The sequence below is a fragment of the Canis aureus genome, chromosome 24, assembly GCF_053574225.1.
Source record: "Canis aureus isolate CA01 chromosome 24, VMU_Caureus_v.1.0, whole genome shotgun sequence".
NCBI lineage: Eukaryota > Metazoa > Chordata > Mammalia > Carnivora > Canidae > Canis > Canis aureus.
The window spans coordinates 24994647-25014367 of record NC_135634.1 but is presented as its reverse complement, the minus strand read 5'-3'; the positions used below and the strand labels follow the sequence as shown (position 1 = coordinate 25014367).

General features: G+C 37.5%; 1 protein-coding gene across 2 annotated transcripts; it reads right to left on the bottom strand.

Annotated features, from left to right (window-relative positions):
- Positions 1-8306: 8306 nt before the first annotated feature.
- SAP30 (Sin3A associated protein 30) lies at positions 8307-14092 on the bottom strand. Of its 2 annotated transcripts, none has more exons than XM_077868572.1 (4): positions 13487-14092; positions 11712-11837; positions 11191-11289; positions 8307-8642 (listed from the first exon to the last, which is right to left on the bottom strand). In XM_077868572.1, the coding sequence occupies exons 1-4, from the start codon at positions 13775-13777 to the stop codon at positions 8520-8522; spliced, it is 639 nt and encodes a 212-aa protein (XP_077724698.1). In that variant the 5' UTR covers positions 13778-14092; the 3' UTR covers positions 8307-8519. The 2 variants fall into 2 exon arrangements, with proteins under 2 accessions (XP_077724698.1, XP_077724697.1); XM_077868571.1 differs by having other exon boundaries at positions 13463-14091.
- Between the last annotated feature and the right edge of the window lie 5629 nt (positions 14093-19721).

Sequence of the window (19721 nt, the reverse complement as noted above, 5' to 3'; positions counted from 1 at the left end):
CTTGGACAAATATTCTAACAAAAGTGTAATAATTACAATCAAATACTTATTTATAAAATGAACCCTTCTAAAGAGGAAAAGTATGAAGGGCTATACAATGTATTATTATGGGGAAATGGTTGAGAAGTATCATACCCTGTGTGAGCCTAAGAAATACCATTTGATGTCAATAAAAGTGACATTATTTAAGGGACGCCCCGGTGGCTCAGTTAATTAAGATTCCCACTCTCAGTTTTGGCTCAGGTCATGATCTCAGGGTCATGAGATTGAGCCTTGCAGTGGGCCCAAGCTGGGTATGGAGCCTGCTTGGGATTCTCTCTCTCTTTCTGCCCCTCCCCAGTTGCACACTCTCTCTTAGTAAAGTAACATTATTTAACTGAAATACACACTTGGAGGTCCCTGTTATCTATTTAGTATATAATAAATGCTACTGGGTTGGTCTAAACAATTTTAGTAGTATTTAGTCTCTCCTAATATCTACACAATAATAAGTTAGAATATGTTTTTCAAATAGTATGACCTCCTACAAAAATACATGAAGAATTGTTTAAAAAAAAAAACTAATTCATTATTTCATCAACCTAATGCGATTTGATTGGGCTTTATTTCCTCACTGAATTAATTGATATTAAAATCAGATTAAATAATACAAGCCTTATATCCTTTCTGGAACAGTGCATAGGTCAATAAGAAAATAATCAGTAAACCTCTTTCATTTTCTACTTGGTACAGACTCTCTTTGAGGGAGGAAAAAAGCATTAAGGATTCAGTATCTCTATTTATAAATGACACATCCGCATGAGAGCATCTGTGAAAAAACAGTGGCTTTTGAAGTGTTCCCTTATTACTGCAAACAAAACCTCATGAGAAAAAATAGTATTTGGGGACGCCTGGGTGGCTCAGTGGTTGAGTGCCTGCCTTCAGCCCAGGGCATGACCCTGTAGTCCTGGGATCGAGTCCCACATCAGGCTGCCTGCATAGAGCCTGCTTCTCTCTCTGCCTATGTCTCTGCCTCTCTCGCTCTCTGTCCCTCATAAATAAATAAATAAATAAATAAATAAATAAATAAATAAATAAATAAATAAGTAAGTAAGTAAATAAATAAATAAATAAATAAAATCTTTTTTTAATAAATAAAATCTTTAAAAAAATATTTGAAAAAAGCTAAATATTTAATGGAATTTAATAGATAATATTATTGTATATTCCCTCTTCTGGAAATAACTTTTATAATATGAAATTAAGTTACATTCTTTTAGAAATGAATGCATAACAGAAGCACACAATCTTCTTTATATTACCAAATAAATGTAAAAACATGAATGTTCACATACTTTATGTAACTTTTTCTGACTAGGTCAATATATTTTCAAAAACAAACATTTCATTGAATCATATTAATAAAGAGATCTTTATTTTTTCAACAGCTTTTAGCTACAAGAAAAGATAAGCTTTTACTAAAAATTTATTATTTTTCTTAACACTGTCTTACAATTGAATGAACTGGGTACTGTCATAATCCCAATTCTATAGCCAAAGCACCAGCGTTTAGAGGGATCAAGGAGCTTAAGGTTACATTATCAGAGCAGTAGTGCCAGGTTTTGAATAGGGCCAGTCTTGCTCTAGCATCTAGAATCTTAATCACTACATTATTCTTAAATATGAGCACCATCTAATATATCTCCTTTTCAGAAAATAAACCTTTACTCATATGGGACACATGATTGTACACTTCAGCAAGTTCATATAAGCTAAATGCTTACTGATTTAATAATTTCTGTATTTTTATATTGGCACTTTATAACCTTTTTCTTCTTATGAATCTGAGGATAAAGTTGACAGTAATACTAATAGCTCATCTCTTCTTGATAAAATTTCTCTTTTTCTCTTCATAATCCAGAGGCATGCCTTGAACATTTTTGTTTGCTGGGATTAAGTACTAATCATAAAGGATTATTAGAGAATGGGAAGCTATATGGAGAACCCAAACAATGAGCAACAACTACTAGAGAAAGGGAAGGACAGATAAGAACATTCACAGATCAGAGATCCCTGGGTGGCTCAGCAGTTTGGAGCCTGCCTTCGGCCCAGAGCATGATCCTGGAGTCCTGGGATGGAGTCCCACATTGGGGTCCCTGCATGGACCCTGCTCCTCCTCCCTCTGCCGGTGTCTCTGCCTCTCATGAATAAATCCAATCTTTTTTTTTTTTTTTTTAAAAGAACATTCACAGATCGTCTTGAAACTTTAACGTCCTTATAGTTGTTAATGGATAACACATGAGTTCTTTCCAAAAGAAAGCATTTTTGCAAAATATTATGACAGGTGCTTTTAAAAATGTAAATAATCCCATCAGTAAAGTATTATAGGCTTTAAAATGATTTTCCCAAAAAGAAAAAATAATCAAATTCATATATTTTTTTAAAAAATTTTATTTTATTTTTAAAAGACTTGATCCCCAGACTCCAGGATCACGTCCTGGGCCGAAGGCAGGCGCTAAACCACTGAGCCACCCAGGGATCCCCTCAAATTCATGTATTTTTAAATCATTTTGCATTAACAGCCTAAGCCTAACTTTCCTCTTAAAGATTTGAAGAGAAATTAATATTAGAAAATCATAGTAAATTGGGGTGCCCGGGTGGCTCAATCAGTTAAGCATCTGACTCTTGGTTTTAGCTCAAGTCATGACCTCAGGGTCATGAGATTAAGCCCTGCATAGAGCTCCACACTTAGCGTGGAGTCTGCTTGAAATTATTTTCTTCTTACCTCTCCCTTCTCCTTTGCTCCTCTCCCTCTCCTCTGTTCCTCCCCCTATTCCCACTCTTTCTCTAAAACAAATAAATAAAATATTTTTAAAAATTATAGTAAATTGGCACTGATTTAACTTCTCCAATTTACTTCTATAGAATGGTATCAGGACACCTGGGTGGCTCAGTGGTTGAGCATCTGCCTTCAGCTCGGGGCATGATCCTGGGATTCAGGATCTGTCCCGTATTGGGCTCCCTGCAGGAAGCCTGTTTCTCCCTCTGCCTATGTCTCTGCCTCTCTGTCCCTCATGAATTAAAAAAAAAAAAAAAAAAAAAAGAATGGTCACCATAATGGGTTCATCTTTGCAGAGTGGTATTATTTGGAGAAATATGTGGCATATATGTATGTGCCCCCTATACTTTAAGAACTTTACAAATAAAAGCTTATATCAGGATTATTCTGATACCAAAGTCAGGCATGGATAGTATGAGAAAACTCCACACCAATATACTTACAAATATACATGCAAAAATCTTCAACAAAATATCAGCAAATCAAACCCAACAACACATTAAGAGAATTGTACACCATGACCAAGTGAGATTTATCCCAGGAATGCAAGGGCGGTTCAACATAAGAAAACCATTTGATGTAAAGTACCACATTAATAGAGTAGAGGGGCTGGAAAAACACATGATCATCTCAATAGTTACAGAAAAAGTATTTGACAAGATTCAACACCATTTCATAATAAAAACATCCAGAAAACTAGGAATAGAAGGGAATGTCCTTAAGATGATAAAAAGCATTTACGAAAAATCCAGAGCTAACATCATACCCAAAGGTGAAAGACTGAAATCTCTCCTTCTAAGAAAAAGAACATGACAAGGATGCCTGCTTTTACCACTGCTATTCAATATTGTACTGGAAGTCCTAGATAGAGCAATTTGGCAAGAAAAAGAAAGAATATCCAAATTAGAGAGGAAGAAGAAAAATTATCTCTATTTACAGTTAACATGATTCTATATAAAGAGGATCTCATAGAATATATAAAAATACCACTAGAATAAAAAAAATTCAGCACAGTTTAGAGGCCAACACACAAAAGCCAATTGTGTTTCTATACATCAGTAATGAACGATTCAAAAAAGAAATTAAGAAAACAATTCTATTTATAGTAGCATCAAAAAGAATAAAGTATCAGAAATAAATTTAATCAAGGTGGTAAAAGACACACTGGAAATTATATAACATTGCTGAAAGAAAATTTTAAAAACCAATATAAATGGAAAGACATTCCATGTTCATGGATTGGAGTACTTAATATTGCTAATATGGCAATCTCAAAGTGATCTACAGATTCAATGCAACCTTCATCAAAATTCTAATGGCCATTTTGGCAAAAATGGAAAATAAAACAATTCTCAGATTCATATGGAACTACAAAGGACCTCAGATAACCTAAATGATGTTGAAAAAGGGAAACAGGTAGGAGGACTCACACTTCCTGATTTCAAAACTTTACTGCAAGGCTATAGGACTCAAAGAGTATAGTACTGGCATAAGAAAGGAATATAAGCCAATGGAATAGAATTGAGAATACAGAAATAAACCCAAACATCTATGGCAAATTGATATTTGACAAGGGTGCCAAAACTACTCAGTGAAAAAAGAACAGTATTCAATAAACAGGGCTGAGACAACTGGATAACCACATTCAAAACAATGAAGTTGAACCTCTACCTCACTCTACATACAAGAATTGACTCAAAATGAGCAAATGACCTGAATTTAAGAGCTATGTTAAAAAAAAAAAAAAAAAACCCCTAGAAAAAATAAGGGTTAATCTTCATAACCTAAGATCTGACAATGAATTCTTAGATCTAACACCAAACTATGAGTAACAAAAGAAAAATAAATTAGACTATATAAAAACTAAAAACTTTTATGCACCAAAGAAGATTATGAAGAATATGAAAAGGCAATTCACACACTGGGAGAAAATATTTGTAAATCGTATATTGAATATGGACTTAATATCCATATCCAGGGACGCTTGGGTGGCTCAGCGGTTGGGCACCTCCCTTCAGCTCAGGGCATGATCCTGGGGTCCCAAGATCAAGTCCCGCGTCGGGGTCCCTGCATGGAGCCTGCTTCTCCCTCTGCCTGTATCTCTGCCTCTCTCTCTCTGTCTCTCATGAATGGATAAATAAAATCTTTAAAATCCATATCAAGAATAAAAATCTCCTGCAATAAGAAGACAAGCAACCCAATTAAAAAATAAAGGATTTTAAAAAATATTCTCAAAAAAAATATTCTTTAAGGAAGACATACAAGTGGGCAATAAGCACATGAAAAGATATACAATATCACTGGTCATTAAGGAAATGAAAACCAAAACTATAATGAGCTATCACTTCACACCCAGTAGGAAGACTTTAATTAAAAAAAAAAAAAAGAAAAAGAAAAAAGAAAAGGAAATACAAGTTTGGCAATTTGGAGAAATAGAAACTCATACATTGCTGGTGGGAATGGAAATGGCACAGCCACATGGAAATCTGGAGGTTTCTCAAAAAGTTAAATATAGAATACTATGTGATTTAACAATTCTACTCCTAGTTATATACCAAAAGAAATGAAAACATGTCCACATAGAAATTTGCACACAGGGCAGCCCAGGTGGCTCAGCGGTTTAGTGCCACCTTCAACCCAGGGTCTGATCCTGGAGACCCAGGATCAAGTCCCGAGTCCAGCTCCCTGCATGGAGCCTGCTTCTCCCTCTGCCTGTGTCTCTGCCTCTCTCTTCTCTCTGTGTCTCTCATGAATAAATAAATAAAATTTAAAAAAAAAAAGGAAATTTGCACACAAATGTTCATAGCAGCATTATTAATAATAAAACTTTATGTAGAAATAATATAGAGCTTTTTATTTGTAAGAAATATATTTCAGGTATTTTTAGCCTTTTCTTCAATGTTCAATAAAAAGTAGTTCTACCAAATAATTGACTTATTTTCAATGTTCAATAAAAAGTAGTTCTACCAAATAATTGACTTATTTCTTGAGTACCTGCTAGTCATTCTGTTTTCTTCCTTCTACCTCAGTCAATTTTGGATTCTTCTAATACTCTAATGTTAAAAGTAACCTGTACCCTTATAGAGATATGAGTTTCCATTTACTTTTTTTGGTTCAGACGTAAGTGTGAAAAAGATTTTTAGTGAATTTTTTATACCCAAAAGCAAATAATTAAAATTTTTATATAAACCTGACTTTTACATTGCAGCATTTTGAGTTCCTGAGCTATGATGAAGTTCTTTGCTTTTCATGTTTTAAATTGCTCTAACAAGGATTTAATTTCAATGGATAAATAACACCCAGAACTCATTTTCACTTTTTATCCAACTACATTTTAGTTTTTTTTTTTTTTTTAAGTTTTTTTATTCATTCATGAGACACACAGAGAGAAAGAGGCAGAGACACAGGCAGAGGGCAGCCCCCGTGGCTCAGCAGTTTAGCACCGCCTTCAGCCTGGGGTGTGGTCCTGGGGACCCAGGATCGAGTCCCACGTCAGGCTCCCTGCATGGAGCCTGCTTCTCCCTCTGTGTCTCTGCCTCTCTCTCTCTGTCTCCGTGTCTCTCATGAATAAATAAATAAAATCTTAAAAAAAAAAAAATAGACACAGGCAGAGGGAGAAGCAGGCTCCATGCAGGGAGCCCGACACGGGACTGCATCCTGGGTCTCCAGGATCACACCCCGGGCTGAAGGCGGCGCTAAACCGCTGAGCCACGGGGGCTGCCCTATCCAACTACATTTTATGCAAATAATTAACCGTATGAAATTAACATTGTTAGTCAAAGATTATATTCATAATCAGCTAATTTAATGTAAGCAAATGGTTTCAAGCTTCTTTCACAAGAATGGAGTGTTTTTGTAGGAAAAAGTAAGACTATATGGTTTTATTTAAAAAATTAACTTTTTACAGATTATAGATTTAGATAAAAACATGTAGAAGTAATACTTTCTTCAAATAAACTTTATCTTGTAGCTATGTGGTTCCCTTTCAGACAGCTAACATAAAACTTCTCACAGAGATTTCTAGAATGCCAAAAACGAGAGAATTCTATAATATCAATTATTATAGTCTCTGTTCATCAATTAAGTGCAGTTGACCCTTCAAGAACATGGGTTTGAACTATGCGGGCCCACATATATGCAGTATCTTTGCAATGCAATACTGCAAATATTTTCCTTATTATTTCAAAAACATTTTTTCTCTAGCTTACTTTTAAGAATACAGTATATAACACATATAATATACAAAATGTTTATTAGTTGTTTGTTATTGGAGAGGCTTACTGCCAAGTGTAGGTTAGTTGTAGTTAAGTTTTGGGAGAGTCAAAAGCTATATATGAATTTCCAACTATGTGATTGTTAGTGCTCCAACACCTGCATCATTCAAGGGCCAAATGTAAATCTTCAAATGGTTATAGCAAGAACAAAGACTAGTATTTTATTTTTCACCTTATTTTCTAGTCACCCAGAACACTTAAAAATACAGACTAACCTTCTAATGAACCACTACTTTAGATGTAACTACGTCAGTGGTTCTTCACCATGAATGATTTTGCTTCCCAGGGCATGTCTGGCAGCATTTAGTGATAGTTTTGTCACACCTTCAGAGTGCTCTACTGTGGACTGCAATGATGCTGCTAAAACTACAACACACAGGACAGCCTCCCATGGTAAAGAATTATCAGGCCCAAATATCAACCTTTGAGAGAAATCTTGAGCTACATTAATGTTCTGATCCATTTTCAGCCTAAAATCTGCACCATGATCAAGCATATTAACTAAAGCTGTTGTTGTTTTGATGTCATAAGCTATAAATTTGATTTGCAATTATGAGAACTTTAATAGAAAACTGATAGAGGATGAAATGTAAACAAAAGTAGAATATAAATCAAGTCAGAGCTATATCTGAACCAAAATTTAAAGATCTTATTAAATTTCTATATCTCTCAACATACTAGTTTTAATTTGCAATGTAAACAGTACAGGACATGACTGAAAATTAAAGGGTGCTGCAGAACTTCTATGTTCATGCCGTATAAACACCTTTTCTCTAAGATAAAATTTAAAGAAACAAGTAAAACTAATTCTACATTATTTCAACTTTCAGCACTGTGTTTATCTTTGCTGGCACATTAGTCTTTGTTGGAAGAAGGTAGGCATATAAATTAAATCCTTTGATCTTCCTAACTTTATCAAGTAATGATTTTAAAAAAAAGGAAATAAAAAAGAAACTGCACTCCAGTGGAAGTCTATTTTTCAAACCTGTTATCACCAAAAAGCACTTTAAAAAATAATGCTAATTTTTAATTCCAAATGAGATTGTCCCAGAGAAAGCAAATGTGCTGCATTTGCTACTTCTCTTAACCTTCATTTCTTGAAATTTAAAATTAAAAATAAAATGTGGGAACAAAGTGATCTTTACATTAAACTCTTAATTAAAACTAGTTTTAAAAAAATCAAATTTCACAAAATAAATACACTGAAACAACTATAATAGTAATCACCTTTATTTAAAATATTTTTTTAATCTAGGAAAGCTCATTTTACACGAGTTTCCAACTAATTATTAGAGTCAGAAACAAAGAAAATAAAACCAGAGAAAATCCTCTGTAAAAAAATACACAAGGAACATTTCTACATGTGAAAAAACAGTAAACAGTCTTAACATCTGAACATCCAAGTCTTAGTCTCAATTCCACCTCTCCTAGTGAACACCACTATCAACCTTGAGATCTGATTTGTTCTTGTCATTCTTCACTGAGTAGATGAAATATGTTAAGGTGTCTTTTTCATTCACTGGAATAGACCTAAAGTGGCAACCAACTATCTAAAAAAACAAAACAAACAAACAAACAAAAAATTGAAATTGAAATTAAATTATAGATATTAACAGTTATTATACTAGGTAAAAAACACTTTTATCAAAAGAAAAAGTGCTATAAGAGCTATTTCCTTTAAATAATAAACTATTTACAAAATACCAACAAGATGAAAAGCATATAATTAAGATATTATGAACAAGAGAGAGGGTGATTTCACAGGACCCTCCAACCCACTCAATTAAAAAGACATTAGAATGTGTTATTTCCTTTTATTTATTTAAATTTTATAACTAGAATCTATATTAAAAAGTAAATATTTTAAAACTTTAAATATGAATGAAATAAAACAAAATCTAGACCCTACTCACAGGAAAAGGATAAATAAATATTTAAGTTGAAAAACTGTTGGTACTGTAGAAACAAACCATAGAATATCTTACAAATATATTTGCTACAATTTATATTCATTCATTCATTGGCAGTACTCTCTGTTAAGGTTCCTTGAAAGTTTGTCTGAATAAATATGGATAGAAAATGCGAGGAAAGAGAGACATTCGCTGAAGAATGTTTATCTGCTTTCTGGCTTTTTCTTTATGCTAATCTAACACTACAAAACCAAGAGAAGTACAATGGACTAAACAGGGGTATTGATATGCCTATCTAGAATGTAAAGACAAAAAAAGTCTTAATGAAAATGTTATTCATACGATAATTAAGAGATTTAAGGAAGACAGTTACCTAACTCTGGAATCATTCCTAAGTGAACTATTAACATTCATGGCCATTTGGATTTTTTTCTCATTTCTAAAGAAGAAAGTAACTCTAGAAATAATATAACTTTTTAAATATCAGATTATCAAATATTTCAGGTGTGACTAGTATACTTAAAAAATATGTATTACTGACCCTGTACAACACAGGTTTGAACTGTGAGGGTCCACTTACACACTTTTTTTTTCAATAAATACAGTATTGTAGATGTATTTTCTCTTTCATACGATTTTCTTAACATTTTCTTTTCCTTAGACTACTTTATTGAAATTACAGTAAGAATAACTATAACACATATGACATATAAAATATGCTAACAGACTATGTTATTAAAAAAGCTTCCAATCAATAATAGGCTATGAGTAAGTAGTTAAGTTTTTGGGGAGTCAAAAGTTATATGCAGATTTTTGACTATGCCCCTAGTCAAAAATGCATTGTTCAAGAGTCAATTGTACTTCATATGTAACATTTAAAATAATCAGTTTTTGAGTTCACATTTGTCCCAAAACAAAGGTACCTTCCACTTGATTAGTATCTGTATATATATAGATACAGTTTCATCACAGTAAATACCCATGTTTATCTTTTATTAATATACTATACAATCCAAAAAGGGCTATATTTTTTAAATCAAATTTAAAGAAAAACTGAATTTTTGTTGCTTGGGCAAGAAGGAAAGAGGAAATTCTGGCTAAAAAGTCAGTATATTATATCTTAACGATGTTAAAAAAGCATTCTGTCAAAGAATTGTACCTTCTGTATCTTTTACCTTATTCGATATGCGCATTTTAAAAAACACTGCATTACTAAACACAAGCTGAAAAATATGAGAAAACTGACTTATATATTTACATTTCTATTCTGTTGAGTAGATTAAGTATTTTTACTTAAAATGATTAAAGTACAAATACATAAATCTGTAAATGCCTTGATTCACAGATTTCTTGGTTCTTTATTAACTCCTGAAAACACACATATTTCAAAATTTACAAAAAGACTAAAAGTTTTATATCAAAGCAAACTAAATAAAACCTTGGATAAAAGTCTTTGCATCTGGGGTGCCTATGTGGTGGAGCTAATGAAATGTATCCCTTCAGCTCAGGTCATGATACCAGAGTCCCTCTCACTGAGCTGCCATCAGGCTCCCGGCTCAGCAGGAAGTCTGTGTCTCCTCCCTTTGCTCTTCTCCCTGCTCATGCTCTCTCTCTCAGATCTCTCTCAAGTAAATAAATAAACTCTTAAAAAAAAAAAAAAAAACTTTGCATCTTCCAGATGTGAAGGCATAGATGCCTCTAATAAAACAAGCTAACATCACCAAAGACAAATTCTGAAATCGTTAAATCAACAAGTTATAGGAATACTATTTATGGGCTAATCTGTAGACCTAATCCATCAAAAACTCAAAAAATTTATAATAAAGACAACAAAGCTTATCAATTTCTTTTATTATGCCTCAATAAGGTATTCAAAAAATGCTTCCTGAGTGGAATTTTAAAACCAACAGATTTCTAGAATGAGAATTTAAAAATTATTACCCGCTATTTCTGAAAGCCAGTATTAAAAGATATTTAGAAAGCTACATACAATCCACTGAGTGGTTGTTACATAAAGCAATTTAAGAGACAGACAAACATTTCTAGGAAACTAGATTCTTCCACAATAGATTTTTTATTAACTGATCTTTCTAACTGAGCTGTATTGTTATACGTACTACATTAACAATTTCATTAGCCTTTAATAACTTTTTTATATAAACAGGCTCATTTAAAACTTCATAAATACCTCAACAAGTTGTGCTTTATTAAGTCCTGGTCTGGTTGATAGTTTGAAGTGTCTTTTGTATCTCCGAAGTGTATTTACTTGTAATTGGTATAAATCAACCTAGAAAAAATAAACATGTAAGAATTAGTTCATGCAATTTTTAAATTGTTATCTTTGATATGCATAATAGCATTTCAATTTTGGTACAACAAAAATGTAATTAAGTAACAAAAATTACATTATTTAATTAATTCCATTCCATTACTTCTTTTACATAATCAAAACTACAAATATATAGAGCACTTCAATCTTTTGAAGGTAAATATTGAGAACTGGGAGCAAAAAAAGAAGGCAATAGAGGTATAAGCATTGTGAATTGAAAACATAAGTCAAACTACAACTGCCTATTAATTGGCTATATTTAATTTTGCTTTCATTTTCAGATTTTTCGCATTAAGTATTTTTAAAATTTGTTCCTATCTTTTAATAGAAGTTTCAGAATGGAATACTTAGGATTTACATTTAACATACAGAAACTTTACCTCTGGCGTATCGATATCTTGAACAGGTGAATCTCCTCCATCATCATCACTCCCTTTTCTCTTTCTTCTGTTTCGAACACTCTGAATTAAGTTTTTATGATAATCACAAATGTAAAGATGCCTTGCCTAAAACAAAAAAGTTTCACAGACTACTTATTATTATGTAACGTGTCTACGTATTAGTAAAATACATAGGGCACAGTGAATTATTAAAAATAAAAAGTCAAAATAGGCCATTGTTAAGACAACAGCATATTTCTATGCTTAAGTCCTGTATTCAGTTAGAACATACCGTGTCTGACAATAGGGTTAAGAGGATTGGAGAGTGGGGTGGGGAGGAGTGAAAGGAAGGAAGGAAGGGAAGCAGACAAGCAGAATGAGAAATTGCAATTGTCTGGATTTTTTAATTAAACTGTAGTGAGGGTGAATTAGATTTGTTAGGTCACGCTGTTTTTTTAATAAGTGGAAAGATGATGTTGCCCACAATTCTGCTACTGACAGTATTTTCTCTAAAGAGCACATTTTAGTAGCTTCATATCCTTTCTCAGTACTCAAATTATAATCCAGATACAAAACTATCCATTTTTACAAACGAGCTACCGATTTCATATACTACTTATATTTACATCTGAATTACAAGCTTCTGAGTATTTAATGAATGTATTTGTCTGTATTACGTTTTTTTCAACCAAAGGCAACGTGAAACTATTCAAGTTTACTTGAGAAGTGTCTCCCAAGCATGACTGAAGAACTCTTTAACAGGCATAATAGATCACAAACTTTGCAAAAGCTTCAATTAAATGTAGTCTTGAGCGCTGTATGGTAACATCTGAAATACTGGGCTGCATTATTAACAGTTTAAACTCCTTTAAAAAACAACAACAACAAGCGATTAAAGACTAAGGCTTTGAAATTTAACTTGTAAACGAAGTCCAAGTTAAAATTATGCAGGGCGTATGCTAGGTTCTGGCATCTTGTTATCCATTCACCGCCAGCCAAAACTCCGCAAAGTGCCAATGGTTGTTTCTGAAAACCTCACAGATGGTCAAAGAAACACAAGAAACGGACGTGTACAAGGACGGTAAAGGAAATCCGGATGCTGCCGAAGGGGTGGCAGCGCCGCAGAGGCAGCGGGCTCCCCACATTCCCGGCAGCTGCGCTGGATGCTGGCGGCGTCCACCAGCCCGGCTGTCTGCACCGCGCGGGGTGAGCTCGGCTCTCTTCCCTCCGCAACCCGGCGGACGAGCAGAGGAGTCGGTCTCCACCGCGGCACCAGGGCCTCGCTTGCAGGACTACACTTTTGCCTACGGCCGGGGGTTGCTCCCCGGGGCCACGCGCCAGCTTGGGCAGCAAAACAAAGGAGGAGCGGACAGGCTGCAAGAAAACTACTCCGGGCCCTCCGAGCCGCCGTGCTCTTTGTTTCGTGTCCCGACCTCAGGGAAGGAGGAAGGGGTTGGACGGCGAGCAGGGCGGACACCCGGAACGGGGTGGGGGTGCGCGGGGGTTGGGTAGGAAGGGTGGGGGTGGGGGCGGGGGGAGCAGCGGACCCGCGGCCGGCTGGCGTGGGTCTGCGGGGGAGGCGGTCCGAGTTGCGGCGACTTTGTGGTTCGCGTCCTACCCGAGACCACGCGACGGGCTCGCGCCACAGCCAGGTCTAGGGGACCCCCGAACCGTCCGCCCCTGAACCCCGGTCGGCACCGCTCCGGGAGCCCCAGAGCAGGGCAGGGCATGGCCGTCCCGCCGTCACTCACGCTCTTCTCCAGCTCGATTTTCACCTTCTTCTGGGAGATGCTCTTCTGGATCCTCTTGCTGAAGCTGGCGTTGCCCGCCGCCCGGCCGCACCGCTCTCCGTCCTCCCGCAGGCAGCACAGCTGTCCGGGGCCCGGCCCGGCCGCCCCCGGGGGCCCAGCAGCCGACACCGCCCCGGCACCCGGCACCTCAGCCCCGGCGCCGGCCCCTGCCCCGTTCCCGGCCGAGGCGGCCGCGGCGGCGGCGGCGACCACGGCGGCCACTGCGGCGGCCGCGTCCCCGCCGCGGCTCATCTCCTCAGGCGTGAAGCCATTCATGTCTCCGCGTGCCGACAGGAACCCCCGCTCGGCTCGCCGCTCCCCCTCTCTGCGGAGACTCCGGGGTCTCCGCGGGGTCCCTCAGACACCTGACCCCGCCGGGGCGATTCCTCCAGCGGCACCGCCACACACCAGGCGTCCCGGTCTGCTGTTGTCCGCTGGCGCCGGGATGGGGGACAGCGTTTGGGGTCAGAAGCCAGAACCGGGCGGCGCCAGGAGTTAGGACTCCGGTCACTGTCACATGGAGACGCTTCAGCAGTTGGACCCTGGCGCCTCCGCCTCCCTCCGGCCCCCCGACCTGCGCACGCGCGACGAGCCCTCTCCTGCCCCGCCCCTTCCACTGTGTGGCAGGGCACCATGGGAATTGTAGTTCTTTGAGGGGGAATCACTCTGAGTTCCACCCCGAACTGGGCGCCTTGGAACTACTTATGCTAGCATGCATCGCGCGGCGACGGGCAGGGCTTCGGCTGCTAATTTATTTATTTATTTATTTTAAGTCAGTGGGAAAACAGGGGCGTGTGGTTAGGGGTGGTGATGTTTTCTCGCTTCTAGTCTCTCCCAGGAAGTTGGTCCGTCTTTCGCTACCGGGATTCTGCAGTGTTGGCGTTCTACTAGACAAAGCGGCCACCCCGCTCCTGAGGCGAGGCGCAAAATGTTCTGGGCGGGAAGCTAGGAGGGAAGGTGCGGCGTGAAAAAGTTTCGGGGCCGTTTTCTTACTGTGGAAAAAGAATTTTTGGTGTGGCCATGCTTTTGTGGGACACCCAAACCAAGGAGAACTCGGGGAAGCTGGCGCTCTTCGGGTCCGGGAGATGCCGCAGGTCCCGGGTCACAGTTCCATTCATTGACACACCAGCTGAGGCAAAAACGCCCTTCCGACCTCGACCGTGACAGGGCCGCTTCCCAAGTGCCTCAGCTGAAGGCCGTTTTTAAATCCTTGCACGTTCCTGCGAAGATCGGGTTTCATTTTGGGGCGCAAAGTTGGCCGCTTCCTGCGGTGGAGCGGCTTCTTTCCGCCTCCACCCCCACCCAACCTTCACCGTTTCTCTTCTAAAGGCCCTAGAGAAAAGTGGGATCCAGGACCCTGTCCAGGGGGACGTGGAGCCCCGATATAGTTAGCGTGAGTGCTCCTCGGAAACTTCCCGGCGTTCTCTCTGCGGAGTGAAAGGCCAGAAAGAACCCGCATTTCCTGGGGTATCCGCCCGCGCCTGTGCGTGTAGAGTGCGTGCGTGCGTGTGTGTGTGTGTGTGTGTGTGTGTGTATCCGCCCGCGCCTGTGCGTGTAGAGTGCGTGAGTGCGCGTGCGTGCCCGTGGGCGCGTGCTTGTAGGGGGCGGGGCCGGGGAATGGAGCGGCTGATAGGAGCGCGTGCGCCTTTGCCGGTTGCTGCGCGTCACTGTGACTGTATCGGATGTGTCCTGTTTAGCCGTCCTTTGGCTTAAATAAAAATACGAACCAGGTTCTTTTGCAAGTTCTTTCAGGCTTGCTGAGTGAATTTAGTGATAGATGATTTTTTAAAAAAACCTAAATGTCATCTGCCCTGAAATTCAAAGCCATCCATTCCGTCTGTGCTTTTCAGTTCTAGGCTATGGCAAAGGGAAAAACAAAAAACAAAAACAAAAACAAAACGTTAAGATATTATTACGTAAATTGAATGAGCAAAAGGAAGATGCTGCATGGTAAGTATGTTGTGTTACCCTTTTTATTTTTTAAGATTTTATTTCTTCGTGAGAAACAGAGAGAGAGAGAGGCAAAGACACAGGCAGAGGGAGAAGCAGGTTCCCTGCAGGGAGCCCCATGCGGGACTCCATCCTAGGACGCAGAGATCGTGACCTGAGCCCAAGGTAGATGCTTAACCACTGAGCCACCCAGGTGCGTCTTGTGTTTTGTTTTTTAAGCTGCACTCTCCAGTAGGGTGTCTGATAGCCCAATGTGCCTATTGAAAGCTTGAAATGTGGTTATTTCTACTGAAAAACTGTTAATTTAACTTTAAATTTAAAAAACAGATTTCAGTTATTGGAAAGACTTCAAGTGTGTTTGGAACAGCTTAGATACATGAATACATTTTTTTTTCTATCTAAATTTTGTGAAATCTAAACTTAGAACCCAAGTTGAGATGTGCTGCAAGTAAGAACTGCTGACAGGATTTCAAAGACTTAGTACTAGAAGTTTTTAAAAAACTATACTGAATGGCTCATTGATACTTTTTATATTGATTATATGTTGAAATGATAATATTTTGAATTTACTGGTTTAAATGAAATATAACATTAAAGTTTACCTGTTGTTTTAAATGTGGCTACAAGAACGTTTAAATGTTTACATATGTGGTTCACATATTTTTGTTAGATAATGCTGGCTTAATCTTTTAAACAGAATACTAGTATCTGTTGTTTGTGCATGTATTTTCTTAAGTGGTGAAAAAGGAGAACATATGGACAGGATGGATACAGTCCAACTTCAGGGTGGGGTTCCTATCTCAGGAGAGAGGCCAAGGAATTGTATCTGGGAATGGTTTAAAGGTGGAGTCCGTTGTATTTGTAAGTTTTTATTTATTAGGAAAATCTGAAACAAATGTAGTATTAGGATGTTGGACTTCCATATTTTTTGTGCTTTTGTTTGTTTTTAAAATAACTCATAATACTGTTTGGTCCTTGCTCTTAAAAGTTTATAATGTATCTTTTACAAAATATGAACAAATTACTTCATGTATATGTTAATGGTTTAGCAAGGTATCCATTTCATATGAATTTTACTAAAGTGACAAATTGTGGCTAGGCTTCCTGTACACAAAATACAGTATTTTAAAAGATCCAATTAAACATGTATTGCTTACTAGGATTTTTTCTAGGCCTTAGGATATAAAAATAATTGAAACAGAGTCCTAGCCATTTTGGGGCTCACTGTCTGGTAGAGTAGCTTCACAAGCACACAATACAGGCTGCCAAAGACTGAATGTTTATGTCCTCCCTCCTAAAATTCAAATGTTGAATGTGATGGTATTCTGAGGTAGCGTCTTTGGAGGGTGATTAGGTCATGAGGTAGAGAGGTACTGAATAGGATTACTGCCTTCATAAAAGAGGCTTCTGAGAGCTCCCTCACTCCTTTTGCCATGTGAGGACCAAGTGAGAAGGCAGTAGTTTATGAACTAGCAGGATGACTCACCAGATATAAACCTGCCAATGCCTTGGTCTTGAACTTCCCAGCATCTAGAACTGTGAGAAATAAATTTCTGTTGTTTTTAAACTACCTAGTCTATGGTGTTTTGTTTTGTTGAAGATTTTATTCATTCATGAGAGACACACAGAGAGCAGCAGAGACATAGGCAGAGGGAGAAGCAGGCTACCTGCAGGGAGCCCAATGGGGAACTCGACCCCAGGACCCCAGGATCATGCCCTGAGCCAAAGGCAGATGCTCAACTGCTGAGCCATCCAGGCATTCCTATGGTGTTCTATTATAGCAAACAGACTAAAATGCATGCCTCAATAACATTAGAGAAAAAGTACAGATTTAGTGCACAAGAGGCAATGATTCACCTCTGGCAAATAGAAGGCATTTCTGTTGCAGGTGAACTGAAAATTTTCAATGCCTGATGTAAAGTATATCTTCAGTGAATCTATTGTTCAGACAGAAATTTTCCTAGCAACCATAGTTCGTTTGTTTCTACACATCTTCGTATTCAGGGCAGGTAGGAATTCCTTCCTTTAAGTGTAATTCATAGCCTATGTTGGAATCAGACTTTGGAGAGCTTTAAACATATAATTTGTGGAGTCTCCCTTAAGAAAAAGTATTTAAAATTTAAATACAAAATTAGGCACAAGCATTTAAAAGGGCCTGTCCGAAAAAAAAATAATAATAAATAAAAATGAAAGGGCCTGTCCAAGTGAGGGACTCTGAAGCTTAAATCCATTAAATTCATGGTAATCCTACCTCAGAGTAGATGATATGGAAATACAGATTTATGAAACTTAAGTTATAGAGAGGTTGTTAATATCATTAAAATATTTGCTTTCTGAAATGGTTGTAACATGATTCTTTAATTTTTTTTTCCCTTTACCTGCCCATTACAACAAGGTTTTTATATTCATTTATATCCGGTCTTTACCTAAGTAAGAGAGTGAAAACTTCTCAATATTAAAGGAGCTACATTTTGGTGACTCTATAACCTCCTGTAGAATCTCCTAGGGCCACCTTGGAGAAACAGATACTGAAGTTTTCAGTTTTGTAATGATCCGTGATCCTTTGTAGGCACATGCCTTGAAACCTTCTGAGATGTTGGTATGTTGGTTGGCTGGTTGGTTGGTTGGTTTGGCTGGCTGGCTGGCTGGCTGGCAGTTCTCTTGTTTGTTCATTCGTTCATTGATTTTCAACAGATTCCCAGAAAATCAAACCCTAAATAGAGTCTCTTGACTAATTAATGTAGTTTACCTGCTATGTAAAGTCACATGAGAAGCATTGTCAAACAACAATGATAAGCCCTTTTATATTATATTGGATGCATGAATGCTGTCGCTGTTCCAAAAATGAAATGAAATTCCTAAAGTTGTAACATGTCCTGGTACAGTGCCATCACTCAACATTTGAAATGTTAAAATGCTGTGTGTTACAAAAAATAATCAAAGTTTCTTACCGACTGCATTATAAGGAACTCTCATCAGGTCTTTAACCGCTTTGACTGCCCTGTCATTTATAGTTATTGATTCTTTATTATTTATTTATTTATTTATTTATTTATTTATTTATTTAGTATTGATTCTTTAAGAAGTAGTTTTCCCTGCCTTCTTTCCCTCTGGAGCTTTTAACATGATTGAATTTTCCTGGTTTTACTTTGAAATAAATCATTAAATAATTTAATTTGTAAAAATGTACAAATTGACCCATAATCCTAACATGAACATGATTAGGAAATTCAAATAATGCAAAAGGTTCAATATGCAAAAAGTCTGTTTCCTTTTATCTTCTCAAATCCCTGTCCCTAAAAGCAACCAGTGTTAACAATTTCTTGTGTTTCTTGCTAGAAAAAAAATTATATATTTCAGTATATACATCTCTCTATGTAATTCTATTATATTATAGTTTTATTTTTTTTAAATACTTATTTATTCATGAGAGAGGAGAGAGAGAGAGAGGCAGAGACACAGGCAGAGGGAGAAGCAGGCTCCATGCAGGGAGTCTGATGTAGAACTCGATCCCGGGACTCCAGGGACTCCAGGATCACACCCTGGGCCAAAGGCAGGGGCTAAACCACTGAGCCACCCAGGGATCCCCTTATTATAGTTTATACCATGCTTAATTTTACCTAGTTTAAAATAAAGCAAATATACAAAAAGTGCATAAGACATAAATGTCCAGTGTCAGTAGTTATGGAAAAACAAACATCTGTATTACTACTACCCAAGTCCAGGAAAAAGAAAACAAAACAAACAATACAACCACATTAGAACCTTTTGGGATTTTTGGTTGACATTGTATTGAATCCACACATTAACCTAGGAGAGAATAGATATCTTTACATAATGAACATGATATATTCATGTTTTTCTAATCCATGAACATGATATATTTTTCAATTCATTCAGATCTTTAATGTCTCATAACAGAATTTTGTCATTTTGCAAGAGTTTTGCATATCTTTTATTAGACTTGATATTTCACGTGTACTTGATATTTCTGATACCATTGTAAATGGAATCATTTTAATATTCCATTTTTTGCCAATATGTAGAAATCAAGCTAATTTTTCCCCAAAATAATGCTTAAATTCAGCAAACTTTCCTATTAATCAAGTTTTCTACTCACAATAATTTATCTCTATATTCATTTGGATTGTCAGTGCACCCAGTCACATCATTTGCAAATATTGAGTTTTGTTCCTTCATTCCTAATTTATTTACTTTTCTTTCTTACTCTACTACCTGGCTAGGACTCCAGACTGTTCTTTTACTAACG

Excerpts from the sequence above, each read along its gene's own strand:
- SAP30 (XM_077868571.1), bottom strand. The coding sequence starts at position 13,777 with ATGAATGGCTTCACGCCTGAGGAGATGAGCCGCGGCGGGGACGCGGCC. Across the intron at positions 11,838-13,462 it reads AAATCGAGCTGGAGAAGAGC|GCAAGGCATCTTTACATTTG; the intron begins GTGAGTGACGGC and ends TTTTTGTTTTAG. Across the intron at positions 11,290-11,711 it reads AAGATATCGATACGCCAGAG|GTTGATTTATACCAATTACA; the intron begins GTAAAGTTTCTG and ends TATTTTTTCTAG.